Below are 16,846 nucleotides of genomic sequence, written 5' to 3'. Positions count from 1 at the left end.
AGATTAATCTTACTTTGGCTACTTTGCTTATAGTTGACAAACTATGACTATTTTGCAAAAGATTAAGTTTTATTTGGCTATATAGCCGCTTGACCCTTTTGTTTAGAAAAATAGCAAACTTAAACGTTTGATATTGCTAAATAGCCAAGGTTTGATAAATTTTAAGTAAATAGCCATAAATGATGACGTGGCTTAATATGGCAGTGACTATTTACTTGATATTTACGTTTGTAAATATATAAAAATGGCTATTTACCTACTATTTACCAAACCTTGGCTATTTAGCAATTCTCAACGTTTAAGTTGGCTATTTTGCTAAATTACCATTTATTAAATTCTAATGTAAATGTCAAGTACGTTCCGTAAAGAAAGCGAATAACAAAACAAAAAACCAGCACGAAGTTATAAGGAGCTAATATATTTTTTACTTGAAATAAATCAAACCTTCGGAGAAGTAAAATTCTCAAATCATCTTATTTTGTCATGGTAAATCTATATCCTATATACCACACTAGATTGTTCCTTGGTACACAATTCTTATATGATTCAAGATGACTTCTTTTTTCCAAACAACAAGCCTATAGTGTAAGTGTTGCCCTTCTGAGCAGCGGCTTCAACCCGCTTTCCACCAACCTAATCAAAATAAAATTAAGCCCAACCAATGCGATATATGAAGAGAATAAATCAGTAATATGTGACACACCTTTCTATTCATCACACAGAAATAAATCAAGAATTATATTGATACCGAAGTTGTACCTTATCCATGAGCCAATAACCAACGCTAGGCATGTATTGCACCAAATACATGACAGCCAGTACCGGCTACAAAAGAACCCGAAAATCATAAATATGAATAGCTAAATAAATGCATGGAATTATTGGTTATAAAAAAATTTTCGGTGGAAATAGAATACCTGGTACGATATCCAAGCTTCCTTGAGTCCATGGCTCGCAGCAATTATAGTCAGCTCAGCACACCTTTCTGATGACACGCGCTTCTGTATGAAGTAAAAAAAAAAAAAAAAAAAAAAAACTATAAGCCCGATCGCAAGAATTGTAACTAGAAAAATATTCGAAAAATCTGTAACAAAAAAAAAAAAAAAAAAAAAAAAATTGCACGGTTCTAACCTCTGAAACACCTTTAGTTTCTGAGGTTGATGGAGGAGAAACAGTTGACGTTTCTATTGGCCCCGGACAAACAACAGTCACCTTAATGCCTTTCTGGCAAAGCTGAATCATAATAATAATCAATAAAAAAAAGTTAGCAAAATGAGCATGAAATGGTCCGATGACATATATATAATCTAGTATGTCCAAAATTTAGATAATTCAAAGCCAGGTTCAACCAAAAGTTTGTCGATTTATCAAAATAAGAGCATGAAGCTTTAAGGCGTCAAATACAAAACTTGCGGAAATAGAACCTGAGAAAAGTATAGGTAAATCTTCAACGCTGAAACGTAACAGCTTGATTTATTATGATTTAAGTTTCTTATTTGACCATGAAACATTATCCCGCGAATAATTATAGCATACCAAACCATCCTGATAAAGAGGAACTCGATATTTTTCCAGAGGACTAAGAAAGAATATATAAAACTCGAACCTCGGAACGAAGAGTGTGGAAGTATCCATTGAGAGCATATTTAGAGGCAGAGTAAATTGCCTGACCTGGTGACGGTGTTTTCCCTGCTGCGCTGCTCATCTGCACATAAAATGTGACACAATAATAAGTGACTTTTTACTTATTTATAAAAGATATGATGTTTTACCATGTAGAACTATTCCAATGATTATGATAAATTACTTGTAATTTTATCTTTCACTATTAGTATCGACCTTTTCCACGTTTCTCAACGAAATGACCACATACCACAACGAAATGACCTTTTCCACGTTTCAACATGTACGGAGCCAAGACTCTCGTAAGAGATATCGTCCCAAACACATTCACATCAAATGTTGCCTACAAACAGAAACCGTGGTATTTATGTGAAGGAGAAAAGGAGAAATAATCGGCTTAAAATTTTGGGTTGTGTGATTGATACCTTAAGACTCTCCTGGGAGACCTCTAAAGCTGATGATTTCTTCCAAAAAAAAAAAAGCACGAGACATATCATTAGCAGAAGTCAAAACAATCCTCGGGTTCTCCGAATAACAAAATAGAACACGACTCACTTACAGGACGCTCAAAAGCGGCATTGTGGATCATATAATCAACGCCTCTATCCGGGAAGAAGGAATCTGCTTTCTGGGCGATTTCCATAAGACTCTCTTCACCGGACGTCAAGTCCAATGGCAGAACCTTTACGCCATCACGTGCGTGTTTACCTGATCAAGGAAATCATCAAAAAGCTTGGTGTTTTTTTTTTTTTTTTTTTTTTTTTTTTACCACTTAACTTAACTTACCAGTAAGTTGGCTTTTGACTCGTTCTAACTCAGCTTCATTTCTTGCTGAAAGAATTAGCTTAGCCCCTAAGCTTGCGAATTGCTTAGCAAGAACCTCGCCTGCAAACCCATCACATCAATGAGACATTTTAACAAATGATTGATCAGAAGCAGTTGAAATTTGAAATTCATCCAAAGGTTAAGGCAATCTTCACATAGTTTTTATTTATTTAGTATATATATATATATATATATATATATATATATATATATATATATCAAGGGTAATACAGAACTTCGGTGACACCAACTAGCTACGATCTTCACACACTACATGCAACAACGCTATAAAACTATTACCTATCAAATCCACAAACTTATGTTGGAAAAATGTTAAAATAAAATGTAATTTGTTTTTTCTTCTCCTCACACTTAGAGTTACCTTTCTGTTTCCATCCTCACCAAGTACTTCCATGCGTGACCACGATACAAGGAACATCAAAGATTATGATCTCAATTGGATATTCAAGCAAAGTATAAGATTTATAAGAGAATAGCAATATGAGCTCATAATCAATTAAAGGCAAGAACAGGTACAAATAAAGGAAAATCACAATCCAATATGATGGGAAAATAACACGAACTCGATCATCAAGTAACTAAGAAACACCACCCACATATAAGGAATTGATCTAAATCAACAAATTTGTACATAAATTTGTAAATTTATTGACATGTAAAAAAAAAAAGAGAGTATGAAACTTACCGATTCCACGACTAGCCCCAGTAATCCAAACGACCTGAAACAAATGGAAATACCAAATAAACACTTTAACCCCCACCAAAACTAAAATGTGCTAATTTTCATAATTCTAAAAAAAAAAAAAAAGAAGGAAATTCAGGAGATTCATTTGACCTTATCTTCAATTTCTTCACGCTTCACATGCCTTTTGGAAGCCAATGTGAAATCCCCTAAAATTAGAAAACAGATTAAACTTAAACACAGAAAGCATAGAAAATTTCACTCCCGCAGAATTTAGAAATGAAATTAAAAAAAGATATCTACATACATACGTATAGATAGATTTATTACCTTCAGCCGTAGCAAATTTAAATAACAGGAATGTAAGAAGGAAAAACAACAAAGCGACGAAAAAGAGAACGATCATCATCGTTTTGCTTTCACTAATCCAGAACCAGAACTCTGAGTTTTCACAGTTCCCAGTTCACAGCTCAAGTTTGGGCCTGGAAAGCTGGTGATAGGCCCACTTAAATTAACGTCCCAGTTCTTTAAACGACATCGTTTAGCTCCACTACACTTCTCTTCGGAATTAAAACGGCACCGTTTAGATTCACTGTTGTCTTCTCTTCTTTTATGTTTTTTTTTTTTTTTTTTTTTCTTTTGACAAAACTCTTCTTTTATGCTCTCCTCTTTTTTTCACAGCTTAATTCAGAGAGCGAGAGAAAGAGAGTTTGTTTGAGCCGGTTCGAAAGAGAAGAGACCTTCAATGGCGGCCAGAAGAGCAGTGCTACAAAACCTGAGAGTGCAAGTCCAGGCTTTGCCTCGAAGATCCAATTCCGTTAACCCTACCTTCGCCTCCTCTTTCAACGTGATACGTAGCCGTTTCTTCTCCGAGGAGGTCAAAGGCAGAAACAGTTATATTACCCAGTCGAAGGTTCTGATTTGTTTATTTATCATTTTCCTTTTTTTAAATGTGGTGTGTTTCTGGGTTTAGAGTATAAGATCGGACTAGCACTATCTTGTATCTTACTGTGATTTCTCTGATAATCTTGTACATTTTAATCGAGTCTTTTGTTTTGGGATTACGACATCGAATTTTTCTTGGTGTTATTATTTGATTTTTTTAGTTTTAGCATGATTGACTTTGTCTCTGATTTTGAGCAGGTAATCAATGGTAAGACCAGTTTGCTATCTGTCACCCGTAAGCTTTACTTTCTTTAGCTTGGTTGTTATTGATATAGCGATATATGGCTTCTGAAACTCACTATGTTAGTTGTTTTGGGTGATTAAGCGACTTGGAAAGCTGTTCATGGTGTGTCAATAAAAGGCCATAGAAGTGGAAAAGTGGCTTCCTTTTGCTCTGTTCCTCACAACACTGAAACCACCATGGTAGCATCTCTAATTGCTACTTCATGGATTTGCTAAAAATGTTGGCTCTATCGAAAATTGGTGTGCGCTTGTTTGCTTCTCTGATGTCTTTTTCATTTTTTCTCAGTGTGTCAAAGATCTAATTCAGCCAGCCGTTGATGGTGAAAAGATCAAGAATACCACCAAGTAATTATTATTATTATTTTTCTTTTATCTGTCAGGTTTTCAATAGAATCAATTGCGATGACTAAAAACGATGATGAACTGATCTGTTGCAGCTCGAGCATGGTTGACCTCAATGGGAGACAGAAAAAGTCAACGGTGCCGCTCTTCCCTTTCTCCGGGGCGGACCTATTGTATCTCCGAGACGGGTCTGGGCTGTACAACAACCTTTTCGCGGAGGAAGCGCGGCTAAACTACATCGAAAAGGTGAGGAAGAAATGTTGGAACTTGATGGGCAAAAGCGAGAAGACGATGGAGTTGGTCGAGAAATGCTTGGCTAGAGACGGGCCCGAAGGGTTGGCAAAGGAGATCGAGAAGATGGTACATCTCGTGCTGAGAAGCAAGAGCGTTCCTTATGGGTGTAACACGTACCTGAACGAGGTCAAAAAGATGCGAACTTTGGTCTCCGAGAGGACTGGGACTAGGACCACCGTGGAGACTGTGAAGCTCAGAACCATCTATCAGGGCGCTTCGATGATCGCCCAAGACATCTGTGCACAGCTCAAGAACAAAATGCAGTTCCGTCTCATTTTCGGCAACATTATAAAGGAGATTCCGTTGGAGATGAAGAACGGTGTTGAGGGAATCCGTGTAGCTATCTCTGGCCGTATTAACGGCGCGGAAATAGCCAGAACCGAATGTGGTAAATACGGGAAAACTTCTCGGACCACATTTAGCCAGCACGTCGATTATGCTCGCGCCGAGGCGATTACTCGCTCTGGACTCATCGGCGTCAAAGTCTGGATTTCGTATAGGAAAAACAGGAAGGCACAGCCTAAGCCCCAGTGTCCAAGTATAATCTAAATTCAGTTGGTATTTAGTGTTGCAGATCAGGGCATTTCTTATGTTCCCGTTCTGATTATCCTGCCTCGTTGAAACCTTGTAACGGGGATTACAAATTTTTTTTCTTCGGAATTTAGAAAGCAGTCCTTTTATTCATCTGAATCTAGGAAAAGTATTTATTATTATTATTAATTATTGTTCCAAATAATGTTTCAAGTGTTGAATTCATTCGGAGTAACTTTCTTGTAAGAGCTGAGCCAACTTGAGATTCCTTACCAAACTTTTGATAAGTGCGATTGTTAGGACCCAAGAGGTACTATCGTAAATAGCAATCAAGTGTAGCTAAGTCGTTCGGTTAGTATAAATAAGATAAGGGAAAATGAAATGGCAAGCAAATATGGAGTGAAGACTTGAGATTTTTTCTTTGGAGAGAATGAGCCTCTCGATCTCAAAAGCTTGTACTTTTTTATTTTATTTTCGAGTAATCAAATATTAAGTTCGTATGAGTCTTTGAGATTATATTTGTTGATCTTGATTTAGATTTTAATTTTTGTTGAATTGGATTTTATTATGCATTATTGATAAATAGATGTCTCCTCTTATCCATGTGTTGATGTTTTTGCTCATTGTCATGTTTATTTGCTAGATTAAAATCATGAGTAGCTAAACACATAAGAAGGGTGCGACGTAGTTAAATGAATTTATTCGGTTAGTAGATTACTCTAGGATCGTGCTTAAACATGGTTTGGTTTGTGGCAATCAAGAAAAATTGGGTGATTAAAATTATTGTTTGGTTTAGCTAACTAGGTAGTGAATTTCTACTCCTCTTTAGCTTGGGCCTGGAAAGCTGGAGATAGCCCACTCAAATTAACGGCCCACTATGGATCTTTAAACGACATCGTTTAGCTCCACTAAGGGTTAACTCTCTCTTTTGAATTAAAACGGCACCGTTTAGTTTCACTTCTCTTTTTTTATGCTCTCCTCTTCTTCACAGCTTGATTCAGAGAGCGAGAGAAAGAGAGTTTGTTTGAGCCGCTTTGAAAGAGAAGAGACCTTCAATGGCGGCGAGAAGAGCAGTGCTACAGTACCTGAGAGTGCAAGTCCAGGCTTTGCCTCGAAGCTCTAATTCCGTTAAACCTATCTTCGCCTCCTCTTTCAACGCGATACGTAGCCGTTTCTTCTCCGAGGAGGTCAAAGGCTCTTTCCTCGACAAGTCCGAGGTCACTGATCGCGTGATCAGCGTTGTCAAGAACTTTCAGAAATGTGATCCTTCTAAGGTACTCACTGTGTTCCTGGAATGTCTGAAAACTAGACAAAACCCTAATAAAACCCTATGCAAGTTCTTTTGGTTTTTGTCCAATTTCCTTGTCGCTTCAGTAGTGAGATCTTGCTGAATCATTTGTTGAATCAATTTTCTAATGTTAAGAGGAAATCACTTGTTTGACACTTTTCAATCATAGATGTCAAGGTTTAGGGATTTTAGAGATGACGACTTGAACATTGAATTATAGAAATGGTTTGCCTTTCTATTTTCTCTACTATCTATTGCTGAAATTTTCGTTGTATATTTCTCATTTCCGTGTGAATGAAATGTGTTTAGAGATTTAGAATGGGGAATATAAGAAGAAAAAGAAACATGGTAGTTGTTTTTCGTAAAGAAATTTATAGAATGTTCACATAAGAGTTTTATCAAACCGTGTTTCTCATTATTCTTCCATTTCGAAGCCTGTATAGGGGAATAGAGATTAAAGGGGTGTCAGTTTCTGCTTTCTGTATTCACATGGTTATTCTCAACCAAAACTTCACATCATATATTGATTGAAATTTCCATGTTTTTGTATAAATTTCTCCAAGATTTTTACTTGCAAATGACTGAGTTTGTAACAAAAATTCACAACTTATGTTGGCTTCTAAATCTACAAAATGGGCTTCTTGTTTTCCGTTCAATTTTGCTTATGTCCTTCATTTCTTACGGCAAGAGCTATCCACATTGTGTCTTTACTTGCCCTAAGTTCTCATTGCTTTGAGTTCAGTGAGGAATTTCGATAATGGAACTGTTTTCTACACTAAATATGATATGTTAGGTTCCATAGACCTATCTATGATCTCTATCAAGCGTAACTGCTCTCAAAAGAATGAAATCATGTATTGGTTATTAACTTGTAATTGTAACCCCGTGAATTTCAAACTCTTTACAGGTTACTCCCACATCTCGTTTCAATGATGATCTCGGGCTCGACAGTCTCGACGCTGTCGAAGTTGTGATGGCTCTCGAGGAAGAATTCGGCTTCGAGATCCCCGATAATGAAGCCGACAAGATTTCCTCCGTTGATCTTGCCGTCGACTTCATTGCTTCTCACCCTCAGGCCAAGTGAAAGAGTCAATGAAATGAAAGCCTTGTTCTTAATGAATTCTTTATTTCTCTTTTAAGGCGTTTTAGGTATCAATTGAAGAACTTGTCACTGGATTCATCCCCAATCTCTCCTCTTTGCCGGTTTTGTCCACATTACATAAATACCGGTTTGTTTTGTTTTAATTCATTTGAAGAGTTCTACATCTAAACTTAAATGTTGCTCTTTTTGCATTTGATGATGAATACGAATTTGTCATGGTTTGACGAATAATTGGCGGCAATACAAATCCAATATTAGTGGTTTATTGATTTTTGCTTATTTGATTTAATAGCTTGTGTGATCTTGTGATAAGAACAAGGTCTATATTTATATTGTTCTACTTTTTTAAATACGAAATTCCTTGTACTTTTCTTGTACGGGGAAGGAAAATGGAATCCTTTTATTTTTCTTATATTGTTTGGAAAGAGGAAAATTAAATCTCTCTCTCTCTCTATATATATATATATATATATATATATATATATATATATATATATATATATATTTGTATTGTTTGGAAGGTCGGAGGGATGATAGAAGGGAAACAAATTTGAGAAATTTTTTGGGAACATGTATAAGTAAATTCGAAAATGGAATTCATACGAATTTATAGATGTGAATGTGAAATGTACATTTTCTCACTTTTTCATCTCTAGTTCCAAACAAAACATAAAAGTTTTGACGTAGTGGTTTTCCTGCAATTGTCCTTCGTCCTCGTATTTTGTTTACTCACAGTTTGACTTCTCTGCGATGAAAGTCTGGTGTTAATGGATGGACTAGTGGACGGCAATATAAGCAAGCTCAACGGCTCAACCCAAAAACTGCTGGGCTTGCTGTCAGCCTATCTGTTAAAGAAGTCATCTTATATACTTAAATATCTCATTAACTGAATTTATTTCATAAATACCTACATTTAAAGTATTTTTTATTGTCGTTTACCAATTTTTTTTAGAGTGCTTTATTTATTTTTATTTTTTTCCTATCTGCAATTCATTTAGAACAAGAGTCAAATCCTCGGAGTGATGTTAATAATTATATAATATTTGTTAAAGATGCAAATTCGGTTAAATAAATACTTTTGATTTATTTTTTTTAACCTAAATTAATCGGTTAAAATTAATCGAACGGTTAATTTTAATCGCGATTTCGGTTAAAATTAAAAGTTTTAATTTTAACCGTTCTATTAATTTTAATCGGTTAATTTTCGGTTAACCCAGATTATAAGACTTATTAATTTACTAATTAATTTAATAATAATGAAATTAAAGGTATTAATTTTTTAAATAAATTTGAATATTAAATAAAATATATTAAAAATAATTCGGTTAATTTCGATTAACCTAATTAAAATAATTCGGTTAAGCGGTTTACTTTTAATTTAAATTTTCAGTTAAAAAGTTTATTTTTTCGTTTTCCGATGGACTTATTCGTGATGAACCCACAGAAAGTCATGAACTACGTCAATGGGAATCGGGAAATGTTATTTTATGATAGTTAGCCACTAAAGTATTGCACAAATTCATTTAATTCCCCTTGAAAATTCCACATGAATGTGGTCAACAAACCATTTTGAGGGTCAGGAGACTCGAGTCTTCGTAAACTAATGCCCTTCCACCTTAACATAATTACCCTTATACCCCTTTGCCCCGATTGTCTAGATAGTAATCATCATCCGCTACTTTCTCGGAAATTAGCTCCGACGAAATTACCACAGAGAGAGAATGATAGTTCGTGTTAAATTAAATTAATTATTCTACTCCACCCGAGCTTTAAGTAAAAAAAAAAAAAAAAAAAGCCGGCTTCGTGTAATTTAATTCATGTCGGAACGCAGAGAAACTAAATTAATGGGAGTTTTTGAATTGGACAATGCGACGTTTCACTGATTTCTGATTGGTCGATTCTAAAGAAAGAACAAAACTATAGCTTTCTATTGGCCAATAAATGGGAATCGATACCAATAACTAAAAAAAAAGGACCATCGTACTATTCATGCATACACGCAGTCGCTTGCAAAAATCACATTGACTTTGACTGTTGACTAATATCATAAGGGTATGAGTGAAATTAAAGTACGAAATCGAGGGCAATCTTTTGTGTTTCAGCTCTATAACTAACACTCTCAGTCTCTCCAATGTCCATTGCAGATTCTGCAAATGGCAGGTCCAGAATGTGCTTCGCGCTATTATTCCTTGCTTACGATTTCGGTGCTTTGCTTTCTATTTCAACTCTCGCTCTCGGAAATTATTTTCGAGGAGCGATTTGAAGGTAAAGAAACGTTTCTCTCTTCGCGATGATTACGCTTTTCGTTAGATCAAGCTCTGTTTGTTTGTATAGTTTCAGCTCTCTCTGTTCATTTATTAAGAAAAACTCGCTTGTAATCAATCATATTTTTGTGTTCGCAGCAAAAAAAGAAAATCATAATTTTGTGGTTTCATTTAAATACAATTAATAGACAAAGAAGACACAAATATATTGACATATGTTCTTTTTTAAAAAAAAAATTATATCTTAATTTGTTTAATACAAGAAGTTGTTAAATTATATTTATTCCTATTAGAGAGTTTCCGAAAATGGTCATGCAATAATTTACTTAACCCAACGATGTATTCCGAAAATGGAGTTTCCAAAGTTGTTCAAAATATAATTATCGTAGTTTTGGGTGTGTTAAAGTAAGTAAAGTTGTTTCCTTCTTTTTTTTTTTTTTTTTTTTTTTTTGCTGTTGCAATAGAGGGTTGGAATTCTCGGTGGGTCAAATCTGACTGGAAAAGAGCCGATGGAAAAGCAGGCTCGTTTAAACACGCCACAGGAAAATGGCCCGGAGACCCAGATGACAAAGGTATGCTTTACATATACATATACACATATGAGTATGATACACTCATATATATCACTTATATGAGTGATACTAGAAAGTGTGTTCATGTTCACTACACATATATATGTTAAAAGTTCAAACCAGGTGGTGAAATATCAATAGCTTGTAAATTGAATTTTGATTTAGTCATAGATTGGGAATGGTTGTAAATTGATGAAAATAAACTGCGTCGATACGTAAAAAGTTCGATAGAGTTTGAACAAAGGAATGACTAAAAAAAGTGATAGAACCATAGGCGAAGATCATGAGTCAGCATAACTCTAAACATGACAAAAAGCACCGAGTTCTCGTTTTTTTTAAACTCAAGCAAGGTTCATATGGCTCTAGCACCATAGTTACTTTTTATGGCTTATAGCTTGTATATCGGTAAATCTTCTTCAGGTATTCAAACAACCGGCGACGCCAAACATTTTGCCATCTCCGCAAGAATACCAGAATTCAGCAACAAAAACCGCACTTTGGTCCTCCAATATTCGGTAAGATTCGAACAGGACATCGAATGTGGCGGTGGCTACATAAAGCTTCTCTCCGGATTCGTGAACCAGAAGAAATTCGGAGGTGACACACCTTACAGGTAGTTTGGTCAATAAATTTGTACAATTTTATTTTTCGTGGCCCGAAAAATATCGATGTTTCAAAACAGTAACATTCTTGTTAACAATCGAAACTTCTTTGGTGTAGTATAATGTTTGGACCTGATCTGTGTGGCACGGACACAAAGAAGCTTCACGCGATTGTATCGTACCAGGGCCAGAATTACCCGATCAAGAAGGATTTGCAATGCGAAACGGACAAGTTGACTCACTTCTACACATTCATTCTCCGACCCGACGCGACTTACAGTATTCTGATCGACAACAGGGAAAGAGACTCTGGAAGCATGTACTCGGATTGGGATATTCTTCCTCCGAGAAAGATCATAGATACTAAAGCCAAAAAGGTTTGAACCACTCAAGAAATCTTGAATTTTTTCTGATGAACTAAACCTTTATTTTATAATATGTATTTTCAATATCTTGCAGCCTGCAGATTGGGAAGAACGCGAGTACATCGACGACCCGAACGACGTTAAACCCGAGGTACGAAAGAGCTTGAACTATGATCTCGTAAACATGCGATTATGATAATTTTCTTTCTTGGTAACGTGTTATTGTGATGCAGGGTTATGATTCAATCCCGAGAGAAATTCCAGATCCTTCAGTTAAAGAGGTTGGCTTTTACAATTCCGGATTGGTTAAAATTTTCAGATGTATGAAAAATAATCGAAAGTAACCACGCTAAAAAGTTATGTTCTCTTCTTGTTAGCCTGAGGATTGGGACGAGGATGATAATGGCATATGGAGACCGCCAAAGATACCGAACCCGAGATACAAAGGACCTTGGAGGCCCAAGGTTAGATTGGATAAACTTAAATTGTTCACTTAAGAGGTTTTTGAAGTGAAGTATTTTAACCTTTTTTTCTACCTGCTTGACAGAGAATTAAAAACCCCAACTACAAAGGAAAATGGAAAATTCCATGGATTGATAACCCGGGTATGTAAAAGTGGATTCGTGTCACAAATGGATTCATATATCGATTCAGTAATGCTCAATATATTCATTTCAAATATGCAGAGTTTGAAGATGATCCTGATCTTTACGTGCTTAAGCCAATCAAATACGTAGGCATAGAAGTTTGGCAGGTAAAGAGAACTATCAAACTCTTAGCTTTTCTGGTAGCTTTATTAGGATCGTCGTATTGATGGGCTTATTCATTTATTTGTTGACATGTCAATTCAGGTTAAGTCCGGTTCGGTTTTTGACAACATTCTAATCTGCGACGACCCCGAATACGCGAAACAAGCAGTTGAAGAAGTGTTTGCTCATCGGGAGGTAAATCCTTGAAACCCTTTTTTTAAGATAAAAATTTGGCACGAATACTGTTTGCTCTCTCTTTCATAATCACTTCATTTCTCACCTTTTTTAATTTGTTTTTTTAGTCCGAGAAAGATGCCTTTGAGGAGGCAGAGAAAAAAAGAAAAGCACAAGAAGAGGAGGTTATTACTCTACTAAACTTTATTCGACTTTTTTATCCCGTATGAATTCTTATTTTGACGGTGGTTTGAACTTTCTACAATTCAGGAAGCTCAAAGAGCTAGAGAAGAAGGCGAAAAGAGGAGAAGAGAGAGGGGCCGCGACAGAGGGCACCGAGACAGATACAGAGACAAATACAAGAGGGTCTGTACTTGTCTCTTCACAATTATTGAATTTTTTTTTCAGTGCCAAGTTCTGAACTGAATGCCTTTGTTTTGTGTCGCAGCGTTACAAGCGTGACTGGGACGATGATTATCATGTAAGCAATGCTTTGAAGTTTTTTTTTCCTATTTTTTGAACGGTTTCCAAAAGTAGTAATATAACTCTAACCTAATGATGTTGCTAATCTGATTCACAGGATGAGCTTTGATGTCCTTCGCAGAATTGTGTTGCGTTACCAGAAGTTCACATGTATCAATGTTACTTGTCTTTTTGCTGTTTTGTATGGACGGTATAATCGCCTCTTAGGTTCGCTATTGTAACTTTGCCGGCAAGAGTATTACGATTTTCAGTGTCTTTTTTAATCATGGAGGAATAGCTTCCTTCGAGGAAATTGCTGTATTTTAAAAGTGTAGTTGAGTAATGTGTGTCTGATTGATTATATGAAATAAGCTCCTAGATCTTCTATTATGAAAGCACTTTTCCTTGTTCTTAACAAATTAGTTCAATTTCATGAATTCCAAGTAAATTTCAGTTAGCTACTACATTGAAAGAAAAGAAAGTACGTTTCCCATCAGATAATTGGTTCAAAACTTCAGATAATGTGCAACTTAGACAACACCACATGGTGAATCTTTATGCTAAATTTCATTCCTTTTGTCACAGCTCTTATGCATAATTTCTGAAGATTACACTTTTAGCTATAACACAATCATTATGACAATTCAACCAAGAAATAAAATCAAAGCTGTTATTGCCAAGTGAATCAGTACGGTTGTTCCAATTATTGTAAACTACTAGAAATACTATAGGTAAATGATTTATCAAAGAAGCCTAGAGATTTACAAAAATCATGACAGTTTTTCCTCGGAAATAATGATAAAACCACAGATTCAACAAAAAAAAAAAAAAAAAAAAATTTCTAAAACTCGGGGATTCAGAGAAGTATTACAATAAGCGAGGAAATCATCTTCTCCGGACAGCAGCTGGGGGACCTGTGCGCTGACCCGCACCTGGTTGACCTTGACCGCCAGCCTGTTCCTCCGGCAGATTCATCGCTTGAGTTACGGCATTCATCACAACGAGGCCAAGCGGAATCGCATACATCCACTGACACAAAGGTTAAATACGAAACATTAATTAGCTTAACATTTCACTAAAACTCTCACAATAAATTGAACAGTCAATATAAATGTGAGACGACGGTTGGTTTCAGATAACCATTAACCGAACAACATATATTCATTAAGATTGTCTTAAATTAACCTTTTTTATTATTATTGTTATCCATAACTAACAAAAAAACTGGTTAATTGAGGATTTCGGTTAAAAATCAAAAGAAATCTCTGGCACATTGACGAGACACAGTTATGGAAACTCACGTATTTAGCCCAGAAAGACCTCTCTGGCGGTGCTTCGGCTTCACCTTCTCCTCCTTCTCCGCCAAGGATCTCCTCGGTAAATATTGGAGCCCTGTGGGCGATAATAACACATTCGGATAGTGTGGATGTTAAGACTAGAAGATGACTAAATGAAAGCTTTTGATATCGATTAACATAGAGACTCTTGACGAAACAAAAATTGTGGGAAGTTTCACCTTGGAGCTTGCTCGCTGTTCTTCAAAGTCGCATGAGAGTTGAAAGTCCACTTGGACGGCTGAAACAAGCATTGCAACAATTGTCATTATCTACTACGATTTGCAAAGCCAATAGTGTTCATCTGATCCAATCTATCCACTTAGGTTTGCTAGCAATGAATAAGAGTAAAAATAAAACGAATCCTTACAAGTCTCAATTGCCGAGGATATGGGCAAGCCCCAGGGGTTCCATAATTGACAGCTAAGATATTGACACCATCCTGTAGAATATATACCGATACAAGAAGATGCTTGACTTAGTGGTGGAAAAAAAACTGCATATAATAAAATAGATGAGCAGCTTTGGAAACTTACAGTGTGAATAACAATATGTTCGTCCAGACTATCTCGTGGGAGACATCTCTGTATTCAGTATAAGCTTGCCATTAGTGAATATGGAATCAGTAACAATCAGAATCCAAGTACAAACTGAACTTTAAAAGTACTTACCGCTTTAACCGATGAAATGACAAACTCGTTAGAAGAGCCCAAAATATTGGATGGCAATCTGATCCTATAAAAGTCATCTTCTTGAAGAAGTACCTGAAAGAGGTGTGCAAGTATGATTAGAGTTCTTACTTACCCATTTAATAAATGACGGTATAAAGGAATGGGCGATAATGGGAAAAGAAGATTACGGAAAACTTGTCCTTCTCATCCACAGTAAGCGCATTCCTTGAAAATCGCAGCTTCGTTAACGTCTGAAACAAGTTATGATCAAAATATCATTATTCAGTGTGGTACACACAAAAGTCATTTGCTATAGAAAGTACAAGGTTATAAAGCTTCACGCGATACTGAGATTTTCAACTAGAATGTCCAAAAATGAAGCATCTCTATTATATTTCACCAAGTTTTCTCAGAAACCACGCAATTCTATCATCTCAATTTCTATTCCACAATTGGAAACAAGGACCGAGTTCTCATACTCAAAACTAATAAGATAGAGAATTTACGAATCTAGCGATATCATATAAGCTAATGAGCTTCGGAATCATCGCACTTGATAAACAAAAATTAATGACAATTTCTACAATAAACACGTAATTCAAAGTCTCAGTTCGTAAACACTCGGCGAAATTCAAGGTAATAGATGTAAGTGTAACAAAATGAATCAGACCTGGCCACCATGAATTGAATCCTTTAAGCGAGCAGTGAAAGTTCCGGCGGGAGAGAAATCGGAGTCCCCGAAGGCGTGTTCGAGATGAAACTGGATCTTGGAGTCCGAATCCGGATCCGAGAATCTTTTCCGGGTCGAAGGAGGCGGAGATTTGGCGCGGGTGACCTCAGGGGGCGTACGGTGCACCCCTCCTTCGAACTCATCGTCGTCGAAGATGAGCTCGTCGGACTGGAACGCGGAGCATGATGAGAAAGCGAAGAGGAGAGAGAGAGCCAACACCAGTGACTTGAGGAGAGAGAAACCCATCGTTGGTCTGGTTTGGTCTTTCTGGTTCCACTTCAGAGAGAGAGAGAGAGACTTTGTGAACGAATTAGATTGGGCTTTGGGAGCATCTGGGTCGGGCCGGGATGGATGGGCTTGGGCTTTATGTAGTGAAAAATTTTCCTTTAGTATCTTCTTTTAAAATTTAATTCCCTAAATGAAACGGTAAACATAAAAAATAAACTAAATGAAACTTCAAAGTTTAAACGGATTAAAAAAAAAAAAAATCCGTGAACATATATAACTTGGACTTGTTTTAAGTTCTAATCCTCATGTTACTTGATGATTCCATTTTCATTGAGTTATGCATTTTAGAAGCTCATTAAGGTCGCATGTTATTGGCTTGTTATTAATGTTACTGTAATACTTGATATATGATTCTTATGAGACATCGGATACCAAATCTTATAGTAGAATTAATAACGAGCCAATAACAAGCTTAACAACAACGAAACCACATAAAGAGTTAATGAATAACTCCAAGGAAATAGGTATTACCAATCTATTCATTGAATGTAAGTGATAAATAATGATGAGATTTAATGACATACATAAAATAAAATAAATATAAAAAAAATCCTCAAAAAATACGCGTGAAAAATAAGAAAAATAAAATTGAGAGAAAATTATCGAGTATCACGCAATTGTCAATGGTGTCGAGAGCATCGACGGCGGATCCGAGGTGAACGAGAGCATTGATGACGGAGAAGACTTTCGTGGTGATGAATAAAGAAAAAGAACAAAGAACAAAATAAAAAATTAAAGA

At 36.0% G+C, this 16,846-nt stretch overlaps 5 protein-coding genes across 5 annotated transcripts; 3 read left to right on the top strand and 2 right to left on the bottom strand.

Annotated features, from left to right (window-relative positions):
- Positions 1–399: 399 nt before the first annotated feature.
- Positions 400–3,628, bottom strand: LOC149382563 (NAD(P)-binding Rossmann-fold superfamily protein). The gene is made up of 12 exons (XM_089630454.1): positions 3,482–3,628; positions 3,305–3,360; positions 3,155–3,188; positions 2,410–2,508; positions 2,183–2,331; positions 2,049–2,087; positions 1,874–1,966; positions 1,607–1,705; positions 1,132–1,233; positions 918–1,001; positions 760–825; positions 400–633 (listed from the first exon to the last, which is right to left on the bottom strand). Exons 1-12 carry the CDS (start codon positions 3,558–3,560, stop codon positions 547–549), a joined length of 987 nt encoding a protein of 328 aa, XP_089486580.1. The 5' UTR covers positions 3,561–3,628; the 3' UTR covers positions 400–546.
- Positions 3,629–3,783: 155 nt separating this feature from the next.
- Positions 3,784–5,695, top strand: LOC149382562 (small ribosomal subunit protein uS3m-like). The gene is made up of 5 exons (XM_089630453.1): positions 3,784–4,064; positions 4,295–4,331; positions 4,422–4,519; positions 4,626–4,684; positions 4,777–5,695. Exons 1-5 carry the CDS (start codon positions 3,897–3,899, stop codon positions 5,522–5,524), a joined length of 1,110 nt encoding a protein of 369 aa, XP_089486579.1. The 5' UTR covers positions 3,784–3,896; the 3' UTR covers positions 5,525–5,695.
- A 774-nt stretch (positions 5,696–6,469) lies between these two features.
- Positions 6,470–8,165, top strand: MTACP2 (mitochondrial acyl carrier protein 2). Its single transcript, XM_089630456.1, has 2 exons — positions 6,470–6,780; positions 7,702–8,165. Exons 1-2 carry the CDS (start codon positions 6,562–6,564, stop codon positions 7,876–7,878), a joined length of 396 nt encoding a protein of 131 aa, XP_089486582.1. The 5' UTR covers positions 6,470–6,561; the 3' UTR covers positions 7,879–8,165.
- A 1,794-nt stretch (positions 8,166–9,959) lies between these two features.
- On the top strand, positions 9,960–13,479 carry CRT3 (calreticulin 3). Its single transcript, XM_089630452.1, has 14 exons — positions 9,960–10,161; positions 10,625–10,732; positions 11,153–11,345; positions 11,453–11,711; positions 11,794–11,850; positions 11,933–11,980; positions 12,077–12,163; positions 12,247–12,304; positions 12,386–12,453; positions 12,551–12,643; positions 12,751–12,807; positions 12,893–12,988; positions 13,071–13,103; positions 13,203–13,479. The coding sequence occupies exons 1-14, from the start codon at positions 10,050–10,052 to the stop codon at positions 13,212–13,214; spliced, it is 1,281 nt and encodes a 426-aa protein (XP_089486578.1). The 5' UTR covers positions 9,960–10,049; the 3' UTR covers positions 13,215–13,479.
- Positions 13,480–13,727: 248 nt separating this feature from the next.
- On the bottom strand, positions 13,728–16,096 carry LOC149382559 (ER membrane protein complex subunit-like protein). The gene is made up of 8 exons (XM_089630455.1): positions 15,760–16,096; positions 15,278–15,340; positions 15,090–15,182; positions 14,955–15,002; positions 14,789–14,860; positions 14,601–14,659; positions 14,386–14,476; positions 13,728–14,113 (listed from the first exon to the last, which is right to left on the bottom strand). The coding sequence occupies exons 1-8, from the start codon at positions 16,063–16,065 to the stop codon at positions 13,970–13,972; spliced, it is 876 nt and encodes a 291-aa protein (XP_089486581.1). The 5' UTR covers positions 16,066–16,096; the 3' UTR covers positions 13,728–13,969.
- Positions 16,097–16,846: the final 750 nt, after the last annotated feature.

This window comes from Urtica dioica, chromosome 11 (assembly GCF_054948205.1).
Source record: "Urtica dioica subsp. dioica isolate 48M chromosome 11, U.dioica_male_clone48M_v1_H2, whole genome shotgun sequence".
Taxonomy (NCBI): domain Eukaryota; kingdom Viridiplantae; phylum Streptophyta; class Magnoliopsida; order Rosales; family Urticaceae; genus Urtica; species Urtica dioica.
This window is presented reverse-complemented; position numbering and strand designations above follow the sequence as displayed.